The sequence below is a fragment of the Dreissena polymorpha genome, chromosome 3 (assembly GCF_020536995.1).
Source record: "Dreissena polymorpha isolate Duluth1 chromosome 3, UMN_Dpol_1.0, whole genome shotgun sequence".
NCBI lineage: Eukaryota > Metazoa > Mollusca > Bivalvia > Myida > Dreissenidae > Dreissena > Dreissena polymorpha.
This window is the reverse complement of record NC_068357.1, coordinates 108,112,049-108,125,261: the sequence shown is the minus strand read 5'-3', so window position 1 is coordinate 108,125,261 and position 13,213 is coordinate 108,112,049. Positions and strand designations below refer to the sequence as shown.

At 36.5% G+C, this 13,213-nt stretch overlaps 1 protein-coding gene across 1 annotated transcript in view; it reads left to right on the top strand.

The window, feature by feature from the left end:
* Positions 1-13,213, top strand: part of LOC127870922 (enhancer of mRNA-decapping protein 4-like) — a 143,949-nt gene that overhangs the window by 18,954 nt on the left and 111,782 nt on the right. Inside the window, exons 11-12 of the mRNA XM_052413498.1 lie at positions 2,214-2,309; positions 6,485-6,593. Of these exons, the coding sequence (XP_052269458.1) occupies positions 2,214-2,309; positions 6,485-6,593 (205 nt within the window). The remainder of the gene's footprint in view (positions 1-2,213; positions 2,310-6,484; positions 6,594-13,213) is intronic.

The following is a 13,213-nucleotide window of genomic DNA, read 5'->3' as shown; positions in this document are numbered from 1 at the left end:
ACTGTGGTTCCTGTCGTCCATAAGTACGCAGTTGAGTGTTCCGCAAGCTAAGTACCATTTTCTCTATTTTTCCATTACAGAATATTACACCTCAGGGATATTGGTCCTTCTATATCTATATGACCGGTTTCAGTCTGTAAAATGCGATGGAGAAACCTAAGACTATATTGACAGGTCACTATTTTTTGTATATGGACCGTTCGGGGTTACACTCCACTAAATTTGCACTGTGTTGAAGCGTTTAATTGAACAGTATTGACACTATTTTAGCTTTAACAAGAGTAAAAACAACTTAATTTAGAATAAAAGACACGCTTACCTAAATGCTAACATTAATTTAATGTTTATAACAATAAAGTCGAAACGATATTCACTTCTATTTTCTATTCTTCCATCTCTTTATCGAAACTTATTTTAAATCACACAATTTTATTTTATTCCTTTTCGCAGTTTACGTTATGTGTGATAAACACACGATCCAAAATACGTTTTGCATTCGTTCGATGCCTTAAACAAATTACAAACTGTTAAAAAATTTAGGGAATTTAGCTCTTACTGGAATGTTTCGTCAGAGAAACGTCTCAAGATATACGTCATTGTTTGCGGATTCAGATGCATGAAAAATAAAAGTACGGAAAGCCAAAACAACACTGTACAATGATACAGGGGACACTCTTTGGTGTAATATAAGAAATTGTAAACCCCACTTTGGTCCCAATGGCATTATAGTTACCAGCCAGGCAGCCAAAAACTGTATATGGACCTCAGCCTACGGCTTTGGTCCATATATGGTTTGTGGCTGCCTGGCTGGTCACTATAATGCCATAGGGACCGAAGTGGGGTTAACTATTTCTTAAATATTTAGTTCCAAAATTGTGGGTACTCAACTCCTCTAACTGTGTTGCACATTTTTCTGAAACTTTCACTGTTGAATGTGTTGATGATTATTATTTGAAAGAATTTTGTCTGTAACTATTTTTAGCCCCTGTCTTTTTCTTAGCTGTAGAATATATAGTGGAATTTATTCAAGTTGAAAAAAGTGGATTTGTTTGTGTCCAAAACTGCATGGTAGGTTCTTCAGTGTCTTTGACAAATATCTCTTTCTGCTTACTTTGATGACCTTCCTTCACAAATCGTTCTGGTCAATTTCAAATGTAGGTCATTAGAGATAAAATAGATAAAAAAAATGCAAAAAACTTTAAAAATCTGTTTTGAAACCACATGGGTCAGGGCTTTAATATTTAATGTGTAACATCGTTTTGTGTTCCTCAAAAAAGTTTATTCAATTCATGCCCCTGTGGACAAAATTGCCAATGCCAGGGGTCAAATGATTTATAAAGACTTAAATGACGTTTTTACGTCATCTTTCTTGACCGCCAATGCCTAGATTGGTAATATTTAGCACGTGTGATTGTTAGTTGGTCTTCTCTCAAGTTTGTTCAAATCATGCCCCTAGGGTTAAAATCGGGCCTGACAGGCAGCTTTCTTGTGTCCCTAATTTGTGTAGACTAAAATATTTCTCCATTGAAACTGCAAGGTACAAAGGTTTGGTATTTGGCATGCTCTAAGTGAGAGTTGGAAAATATCCTCAAAAATGGCAAGACAGGTTTAATGCTGTGCATGTAGCTTGGTATGGTGGTCTTCTGACAAGTTTGTTCTAATCATGCCCCTGTGCTCAAAATTGGCCCTACCCTGGGGATAACTTGTTTAAATAATATTTCTTCTGTGTTTGAAAATAGTTGCAGTCAGTGAAAAACATGGCCATTAGGGGATGTAAATTTCCTTAAATAACTTTTGTGACAAATTTTGACCACTCTAGAAATCACATTTTCTGTCAATCTTAATGAAATTTGCTCTGAAGATATGTTTTATGAGATCTCAGTCAAATGGTTTTGGAAACGTCACAAAAGTTGCTAAGAACAGTTCAGTTCCCCCAAAGTCTCAGGTGAGCGACCTAAGGCCTATGGCTCTCGTGTAATAAACAAAGTGATTTGGAATATTAAATGATATCATTTGCTATACCACCTATGCACACAATGTTTCCATTTACATTATTGCAGTGCACTGTTTTGGAAGTTCGCAGAAACCGGTGCAAACAATTATCAGGAATTGATGTTTCTATTAACATTTTTGCTGTGCACTTTTCTGCAAGTTTGCAGTGACCGGTGCAAACAACAGTCAGGAAATGATGTTTTCTATTTACATTTTTGCAGTGCACTGTTCTGGAAGTTTGCAGTGACCGGTGCTAATAATAATCAGGAGCTGAAGATATGGAGCTGTGACTCCTGGAGATGTCTACAAACTATCAGGTGAGGCATCTGATGTTCAGATCAGCCGCGGTCTTGGAAAACTGGGCTTTATGCATGTGCGTAAAGTGTTGTCCCTGATTAGCCTGTGCAGTCTGCACAGGCTAATCAGGGACAACAATTTTCACTGTTATGGTATTTTGGGGTAAAAGAAAGTATCTTATAAACAAAATTCCACTTTAGGCAGAACGTGTCGTCCCTGATTAGCCTATGCAGACTTAATTACCATGAGGATGTTGTTAGAACTAAACAGAGTTTCAATTATATACCTTTAACGATAAGAAACATTGAATTCACCAATTTTCAATCACTTATCTGTACCAAAATACCACAGGAAGATGTCCAACAAAACATGATCACTCTGTTGCTTTTTTTGCATGGAGAATTTTATTTTCACCTTATTACATTATTACATAGATGTCTTTTATCTACAGACTGGAGTAGTGTCTTACTAAGTGACAATGTCTCTGTAGCTTGGGATAATTTTAAAAGTACATTTTTATCTGTTCTTGATGGCATTGCACCTGTAAAAGAAGTTAGATTTAAACAACGCACTCAGCCTTGGATTACTCCTGATATTTTAAATAGTATCCAGGCAAGAGACAAAGCTTTTCATGTATATAAGATAAATAGAATGGAAGAAAGTTTTAATAATTTTAAGGAGTTGAGAAATAAAGCTCAGTCACTTATCTGTAAGGCCAAAAAACATTATTTTTCAGATAAACTGGAACAGTATAAAAACAATTCTAAATCTCTCTGGGACACACTTAAGAAGTTAGGTCTTCCCACTAAAAAAGGGAACTCTTCATCAAGTAGCATAGGGCTTCAGATTGATGGGCAAATTTCCTTTGACAAATTTACAGTAGCTGAAAAATTTAACTCATTTTATACAACAGTTGCTTCTATACTTGTTGAGAAACTTCCAAAAAGTTTTAATAAATATGGCAAGAATTTTGTAAGTAATTACTACGCTACTAAAGGTGTTGTGCCAAACAGTTTTTCATTTTCCATTGTGTCTGAAAATACAATTTTAAAGCATACACATAAATTAAGTGCTAATAAGGCCTCAGGTTTGGATGGCATTCCTGCTAGATTTGTTAGGGATAGTGCTTCTTTCATATCTTGTCCCCTTGCTCATATTGTTAACTTGTCAATCATACAGGGTTCTGTTCCTGATGACCTCAAGTCAGCGAGAGTTATTCCCCTCTATAAGAAAAGTGTTAAGACTGAGGTTGAAAACTACAGACCGGTTTCGATCTTAAGTATCATTTCAAAGATCCTTGAAAGAGTAATTTATGACCAAGTTGAAGGTTACTTGAATGACAAAAAGCTTCTGTACAGCTATCAATCAGGATTTAGGCGTGGCTATTCTACAGACACCTGCCTTACCCATATATCTGATTATATTCGTTTTAAGATGGATGAAGGTAAGATGGTTGGTATGATATTGTTAGACCTACAGAAGGCCTTCGATACCGTCAATCATAGTATTTTAATCATGAAACTTGAGGCTATTGATCTCCATAGTGACGCAGTCAGGTGGTTTACCTCCTATCTCTCCGATCGCCATCAGGTTGTTGACGTATCAGGTACTATGTCCTCCGAGGCCTCCATCTCATGTGGTGTTCCTCAGGGCTCCATTTTAGGTCCCCTTTTATTTTTAATTTATGTGAATGATATGGCCGCTGTTGTAAGAAATAAAATTTTACTTTATGCTGATGATACTGGCATCCTGGTAGCTGGTAAACACATTTCAGAAATTGAATCCATTCTTTCTAGCGATCTCGAACTTATAAGTGAGTGGTTAGTGGACAATAAACTTTCCCTACATCTTGGTAAAACAGAATCTATATTGTTTGGCTCAAAGCCCAAACTAAGGTCAAATTCTCAGTTAAATGTCTCTTGCAATGATGTGTCAATTACTCCATCAAGTTCTGTTAAGTACCTAGGTGCTGTATTGGACCAGTTCCTGTCTGGTAAAACCATTGCTAGATCAATTATTACAAAGGCAAACTCAAGGTTAAAGTTCCTATACAGAAATAGTAAGTTCTTAACATTGCACACCAGAAAACTCCTTGTCATCTCTCTTATACAGTGCCACTTTGACTATGCCTGCTCTTTTTCGTACCCTGGTCTTATTCAGTCACTTAAAAATAGGCTTCAAACTACACAAAACAAGATGATTAGGTTTGTTCTGAATATGGATAACAGATCACATGTTGGTCAAGAACAGTTTTCACATTTAGGTTGGCTGCCTGTTTCAAAAAGAGTAGAACAGATCATACTTTGTCATGTACATAAGATTAAAAATGGCCTTGCACCAGAGTATATGGGTGAGAATTTTAAGCCAGTGTCTGGCGTACATAATCGTTGTACTAGGTCTAATATGGTAGCTCAGCCAGAATCTGATCATTTTGCTGAAAATTTTACGTTTGAAGACTGGTCGTTTTTCCAAACCAAGAGTAGGAAGTTTTGGTTCTAAAACATTTACATATACTGGTATCTGTTTATGGAACAATCTTCCTCAAAACATCAGGGATGTACCTAAACCTAAAAATTTCAAGGGTGCCATCAAGAAACAGTTTTTAGAGTCTTTATAGCTTTTTATAGTATAATTTTTATTATGAATTTTATGTTCTGTTAAAATACTGTGATACATTATTATGATCAATAAGATGCAAGGATCTCATAATTATTCTTTAACTTATAGTATGCTACAAAGTGTGTTTATTAACTACCTATGCAGTGTGTAACTTTCTTATGCAACTTCTGTGATAATAATGAACATGTGATTATATTTATTCATTCTTAATCAGTAATATACTTTATTAAACCGTACATATTTGATACATATACATTATTAAAATCAAATACATGACTGTTTCATGGTTACTGCCACCAATAACAAGGACCACAATGGAAATAAGTGAAAATCATTTTTCTCTTTTTTGTGTTATCCTTGGTATTGTGTGTGCATTCCATGGTTTGCTATGTATATTGCTGTGATAATATATTTTATATTGTCTGCATTATGTAGTAACTATGTAATGTTCATATGTTTACCAAATATGTTTACCAAATAAAATCATAGATGCATGTTATATACATTACATAGCAGTTCATGTACATTTAAATGTAACGTAATTACTCTAAGTTTTCGAACACTTAAAAATCATATAAAATGTTCATGTCCGAAAAATTTAGATACGAAAAATATTAAAATATTACGAGTGTCCGAAAATTTAGAGACATACATATTATGGTTGTTTGCCAATTATTTTAATGAAATAAAACCAATCAATAAATGTGCAATCATTGTACTGTGTTGTACTCTCCTTTCTCTGCTTTAAATAAAGTACAACTTCAGTTATTTGCAATCTCTTACCTGAAATGGTATATATAAAAACGCATAAAAAACAACCATGCTGCTTCTTGAATACGATATCATTTCAAATGCTGTTGGGCAAAACCATTGTTTGTTTTACAGGTATACATGGTAATCTACCCCAAAACTCAATTGTAATGGTCCATTGCCCTCAGGGCATTCTATGCCAGGTTTTATTACGTTTATCAGCTTAAAAGTCTTCATGTTCAATGGTCCCAGATAAGCGAAAACAGAGCAGAAATCTAGTAAACTAGCGCTTTATAATATACTGTCCGAAAAATTGGAGTCATTCATTACGGACGAAAATCTTTATGTCAGAAAATATAGAGTCACGAAAAATAATTATTTTGGCTAAAAAAGAGTATGTCTGAAAACTTAGAGTGTCTGAAATTTAGAGTAATTACAGTACTTTACAAAAGCCAACTTGTACAACTCATTAACCCTTTCTTACTGAGCAGCAAAATGAAAATGGCTATGTGCAAACAGCATAAAACAAGAACAGTATGAGAGTAACTTGCAGTCCGTTCAGGTTTTATGCTGTTTGCTGCTCATCAGTATCTAAGGATTGGAAATAAAGACTTTAAAACTTGAGTCTAGTAAGAAAGGTTTTTAATTAATTTAATGTAACTTTCTATGGGACTACAAATGCTTGAAAATACGTATCTAAGTGGTAAAGGGTTAAAAACGTATCTAAGTGGTAAAGGGCTAAAAACGTATGTAAGTGGTAAAGTGTTAAATACGTATCTAAGTGGAAAAGGGTCAAATAAAAATTAAAAATCTGTTTTGTTTTCAGATTTCTCTGTCCCCCAGGGGTTCCGTCCAATTTCACACATGAGCCGTGTTTGAAGGCTGCCCTGGATCTGAGCGGAAGATTTGTCGTCCTTTCTGACATACGCAGAAATGTAATACTCGAGATATATGAGCAATTCCATGACAAAACCTGTTGTTGTGACTGAATATTTTTATGCCCCCGGTAGGGTGGCATATAGCAGTTGAACATCAGTCAGTATGTCAGTCAGTCTGTCCGTCCGTCCGAAAAAAACTTTAACATTGGCCATAACTTTTTCACTATTGAAGATAGCAACTTGATATTTGGCATGCATGTGTATCTCATGAAGCTGCACATTTTGAGTGGTGGAAGTTCAAGGTCAAGGTCATCCTTCAAGGTCAAAGGTCAAAAAAATAAATTCAAAGCGGCGTTCTCATTAAGCTGCACATTTTGAGTGGTGGAAGTTCAAGGTCAAGGTCATCCTTCTAGGTCAAAGGTTGAATGTAAAAAAAAAAAAAAAAATTTTTTCAAAGCGGCGCAATAGGGGGCATTGTGTTTCTGACGAACACATCTCTTGTTTGACATTCATATATTTGATTATTTTGGTTTATCTCTCCAAACTGAGTGGTGTCTAAAATGTTTGTGCTTATGCTGCAATAAAATAGTGTAAGACACATCAGTAACACAATTAAGTGAACCAATTTCATATGGTTGATATAGATGTCACATATACAGTGTTTTTTCTAATGGAATTTGCTCATATTAGTAACTTAGCTTTTTACTGACCCCGTACAGTGTGTTATCTCACCTTGTGCACAATACTTGTTTTTCATTGGAGTAAACAGGTAATGATGCCTTATATTTTTAGCTCACCTGATTGCTCAGGTGAGCTTTTAGGATAGGTCTTTGTCCGTCGTCCGTCTGTCCATCATCCACATTTGGTTTGTAAACACTCTAGAGGCCACATTTCTTGTCCGATCTTCATGGAACTTAGTCAGAAGATTTGTCCCAATGATACCTAGATCGAGTTCGAAACTAGGTCATGCTGGGTCAAAAACTAGGTCACTAGGTAAAAAAAAAAGAAAAACCTTGTAAACACTGTAGAAGTCACATTTCATGCCCAATTTTCATGTAACTTTGTCAAAATGTTTGTCTTAATGATATGTTGGTTGAGTTAAAAAATAGTTCCGGTCCGGAAAAATATTGCTGTCAATGGGCCGGGCAGTTTTCCTTATTTGGCTATAGAGAAACCTTGCAAACATTCGGGAGGCCACATTTTGAGCTCACCTGAGCACAACATCCTCATGAAGAGCTTTTGTGATCGCTTTTGTCAGTTGTGCGGCTACCGTCATGCAGCGTCAATATTTGCCTTGTTAACACTCTAGAGTCCACATTTATTGTCCAATCTTCATGAAATTTGGTCAGAAGATTGGTCTCAATGATATCTTGGATGAGTTTGAAAATGGTAACGTTTGCTTGAAAAACATGGCTGCCAAGGGGCGGGGCATTTTTCATTATATGGCTATATATGGCTATAGTAAAACCTTGTTAACACTCTAGAGGCCACATTTATTGTCCGATCTTCATGAAACTTGGTCAGAAGATTCATCCCAATGAAATCTTGGACGAGTTTAAAAATGATGCCGGTTGGTTGAAAAACATAAGTTAGGGGGCGGGGCATTTTTCCCTATATGGCTATAGTAAAACCTTGTTAACACTCTAGAGGCCACATTTATTTTCCGATCTTCATGAAACTTGGTCAGAAGATTTGTCCCAATGATATCTTGGATGAGTTTGAAAATGGTTTCGGTTGCTTTAAAAACATGGCCACCAGGGGGCGGGTCATTTTGCCTTATATGGCTATATATGGCTATAGTAAAACCTTGTTAACACTCTAGAGGCCACATTTATTGTCCAATCTTCATGAAATATGGTCAGAAGATTGGTCTCAATAATATTTTGGATGAGTTTGAAAATGGTTTCGGTTGCTTTAAAAACATGGCCACCAGGGGGCAGGGCATTTTCCCTTATATGGCTATAGTAAAACCTTGTTAACACTCTAGAGGCCACATTTATTTCCGATCTTCATGATACTTGGTCAGAAGATTCATCCCAATAATATCTTGGACGAGTTTAAAAATGATGTTGGTTGCTTTTAAAACATGGCTGCCAAGGGGCGGGGAATTTTTAGCTCACCTGTCAGGAAGTGACATGGTGAGCTTATCTGACCGTGTGATGTCCGGCGTCCGTATGTGCGTGCGTGTGTCCGTCAACAATTTGTTTGTGTAGACAGTAGAGGTCACAGTTTTCATCCAATCTTTATGAAATTTGGTCAGAATGTTTATCTTGATGAAATCTGGGTTGGGATTGTAATTGGGTCATCTGGGGTCAAAAACTAGATCACTAGGTCAAAAACTAGGTCAAATAATAGAAAAACCTTGTGTAGGCAATAGAGGTGGCAGTTTTCATCCAATCTTTATGAAATTTGGTCAGAATATTTACCTTGATAAAATCTGGGTTCGGATTGTATTTGGGTCATCTGGGGTCAAAAACTAGGTCACTAGGTCAAATAATTGAAAAATCATCAACAATTTGTTTGTGTAGACAGTAGAGGTCACAGTTTTTATCCAATGTTTATGAAATTTGGTCAGAATGTTTATCTTGATGAAATCTGGGTTGGGATTGTATTTGGGTGATCTGGGGTCAAAAACTAGGTCACTAGGTAAAAACTAGGTCATTAATAGAAAAACCTTGTGTAGACAATAGAGGTCGCAGTTTTCATCCAATCTTTATGAAATTCGGTCAGAATGTTTATCTTGATGAAATCTGGCTTGGGAATGTATTTGGGTCATCTGGGGTCAAACCTAGGTCACTAGGTAAAAAACTAGGTCAAATAATAGAAAAACCTTGTGTAGACAATAGAGGTCGCAGTTTTCATCCAATCTTTATGAAATTTGGTCAGAATGTTTATCTTGATAAAATCTGGGTTGGGATTGTATTTGGGTCATCTGAGGTCAAAAACTAGGTCACTAGGTCAAATAATTGAAAAACCGTCAACAATTTGTTTGTTTAGACATAAGAGGTCACAGTTTTCATCCAATCTTTATGAAATTTGGTCAGAATGTTTATCTTGATGAAATCTGGGTTGGGATTGTATTTGGGTCATCTGAGGTCAAAAACTAGGTCACTAGGTCAAAAACTAGGTTACTAGGGGAAATAATAGAAAAACCTTGAAAATACAATAGAGGTCGCAGTTTTCACCAATCTTTATGAAATTTGGTCAGAATGTTTATCTTGATGTAATCTGGGTTGGGATTGTATTTGGGTCATCTTGGGTCAAAAACTAGGTCACTAGGTCAAATATTAGAAAAACCTTGTGTAGACAATAGAGGTCACAGTTTTCATCCAATCTTTTTTATTTGATCAGAATGTTTATCTTGATGAAATCTGTTTTGGGATTGTATTTGGGTCACCTGGGGTCAAAAACTAGGTCAATAGGTCAAATATAAGAAAAACCTTGTGTTGACAATAGAGGTCACAGTTTTCATCCAATCTTTATGAAATTTGGTCAGAATGTTTATCTTATGAAAACTGGGTTGGGATTGTATTTGGTTAGTCAGGTGAGCGATTCAGGGCAATCATGGCCCTCTTGTTTCTTTTATGGCTATACATGGCTATAGTAAAATCTTGTTAACACTCCAGGGGCCACATTTATTGTCCGATCTTCATGAAACTTGGTCAGAGATTCATCTTAATGATATCTTAGACGAGTTCAAACCTGATGCCGGTTGGTTGAAAAACATGGCCGCCAGGGGGCGTAGCATTTTTCCTCTTATGGCTTTAGTAAAACCTTGTTAACACTCTAGAGGCCACATTTATTTTCCGATATTCATTAAACTTGGTCAGAAGATTTGTCCCAATGATATCTTGGATGAGTTTGAAAATGGTTTCGGTTCCTTTAAAAACATGGCCATCACGGGGCGAGGCATTTTTCTTTATATGGCGATATATGGCTATAGTAAAACCTTGTTAACACTCTAGAGGCCACATTTATTGTCCAATCTTCATGAAATTTTGTCAGAAGATTGGTCTCAATAATATCTTTGATGAATGTGAAATGGTTACGTTTGCTTGAAAAACATGGCTGCCAAGGGGCGGGGCATTTTTCCTAATATGGCTTTTGATGGCTATAGTAAAATCTTGTTAACACTCTAGAGGCCACATTTATTGTCCGATCTTCATGAAACATGGTCAGAAGATTCATCCCAATAATATCTTGAACAAGTTCAAAAATGATGCCGGTTTGTTGAAAAACATTGCCGCCAGGGGGCGGGGCATTTTTCCTTATATGGGTATAGTAAAACCTTGTTAACACTCAAGAGGCCACATTTATTTTCCGATCTTCATGAAACTTGGTCAGAAGATTTGTCCCAATGATATCTAGAATGAGTTTAAAAATGGTTTCGGTTGCTTTAAAAACATGGCCACCAGGGGGCGGGGCATTTTCCCTAATATGGCTAAATATTGCTTTAGTAAAACCGTATTAACACTCTAGAGGTCACATTTATTGTCCGATCATCATGAAACTTGGTCAGAAGATTTGTCCCAATTATATCTTGGATGAGATCGAAAATGGTTCCGGTTGGTGGAAAAACATGGCTGCCAAGAGAGCCAGGCATTTTTCCTTATATGGCTATAGTAAAACCTTGTTAACACTCTAGAAGCCATATTTATTGTCCGATCATCATGAAACTTGGTCAGAAGATTTGGTCCCAATGATATCTTGGACATGTACGAAAATGGTTCCAGTTGCTTGAAAAACAAGGCCACTAGGGGGCGGGGAATTTTTCCTTATATGGACTTATGAATCTTCATGAAACTTTGTCAGAATATTTGTTTAAATGATATTTTGGATGTGTATGAAAATGGTTCTTGTCTGTTGAAAAACGTGGCTGCCAGGGTGTTCACTAGTCATGAAAGTTGGTAAGAACATTTTGTTCTAATGACATCTTGGGCTGCACAGAACAGGTCAGTTCCTTTGAATCTCAGGTGAGCGAATTTGGGCCTTTCAGGCCCTCTTGTTTAAAGATGTTTCTTGTATTGCTTGAGGGGTTAATTTGAGTGAATGAGGAAATGTGTCAACAGCTTAAAATAGCTGTCATATAGATTAGGAATAATTGATAACTATTATGTTTGCCCTTCTAAAATACTGTAAACGTATAGAAATTCAGCAAGACTTGAGGTTAATTTGCACTGAAGCTTGAAAGTGTTGCCGATAATTGTCAATAAGAGCGATAAAGCTTGTGGGTCCCTGCTCGCTAATTGCCATCAATGTTGTTTTGACAATATTTGCAATTTTCAGCGCAATTGGTCCCCTAGTAGTAACGATTGACAAGGTCCCCAAAATACAAGTGTGATAACCATTACCGTATTTTACCATGTATAGCGCGCTCCCATGTATAACGCGCATGCAATTTTTTAAAGCCAAAATGGAGAAAAAAAAAGAATTCAAGACCAAAAACTTGCAAATTGGGCTGAAAATGGCCGCCATTCTTATATTGCGCAATCATTTAATCTGAGTTATTCAGGCGCTTAATTTTTTGTTTTAAAGTAGGGAGCGTTTATACGATCAGGAGCATGGGTTGCATAACACTATATTTTCGACAATTTTTAAGATTATGCTCTCGAGAACACCGTATATGTCCTTATTGCCGCGCACTGCGCGTGTTTTTTCAAGACCCCTGCGCATTAAATTCGAACCACTATTACCTATTCCTCACATTTGAACAGTGAACATTTTCATTACCTGCCGCTCACAACATCGTATGACATAGTCTTCTGCAGACCCGCAACATCGCAATGTCCAATTTTACGCAAATCGTCCGTGGATCCCATTTTATTTTTCATCGACTTAAATATTTCCCCATTAAGAGATGCTCCCCATTAAATCCAGTTTGACCCGGTATTTCGCGCCTTCGCTGCCTCTAGTTGATCAGTATTTATAGTGAGACAAACAATACACCCGAACGCTCAATTCCATACAGTTGGCGTTATCGGCGTAAAGCCATTAGACAAATATCATTTGTTTGTTTCTGTTGAAAGAAATTAAAACGAGTCTATATCTCTATTGTTGGTTTGTAACCTACGTAGTATACTCGCACGGTAGCATATTAATGCAGAGATCGGAAAATCATTGATAAATGTTTTCGTCGTTTCAATGCTTAGGGCCGAGAAATTTCGGCAAATCGGAACTCAACTTACGTATAACACTTGCTCAATTAACCGTTAAACTCCACCTCCGTTCTCTGCAAAAGGTTCGAAGGCGGAGTTTTGCACGTGCTATTATTTAATTGGACGATTGCCATTGAGGAACAAACACACGATTGGTTCGGCATGTTGATTGCTAGACAAAAGAAGCCAATTTTGTCGGCGAGAAACTTGTCGCTTTATTGCTTCAGACAGGAAGCGGCTTTCCTTTGATGACGTCAAACTGTCAATTCACATAGAGTGCGAACTCTCAGAATTGCTAACATTAAACTTTGGATTAAATTATCAAAATAAGCAAAAGCGAAGTTGAAAAAAATTTGATTGAAATAATTAGCGTCAGTTCAAATAAGACGTTTTGCGTTGTAAATCAACAAGTTTTCATGACAACAAAAACTTTAACAAACAATACCGCGACGACGCGGGGATCGATATACCTCGATTTTTTTAAATTAACAATCAATGAAGAAGTGTGAAAACACCAACAAA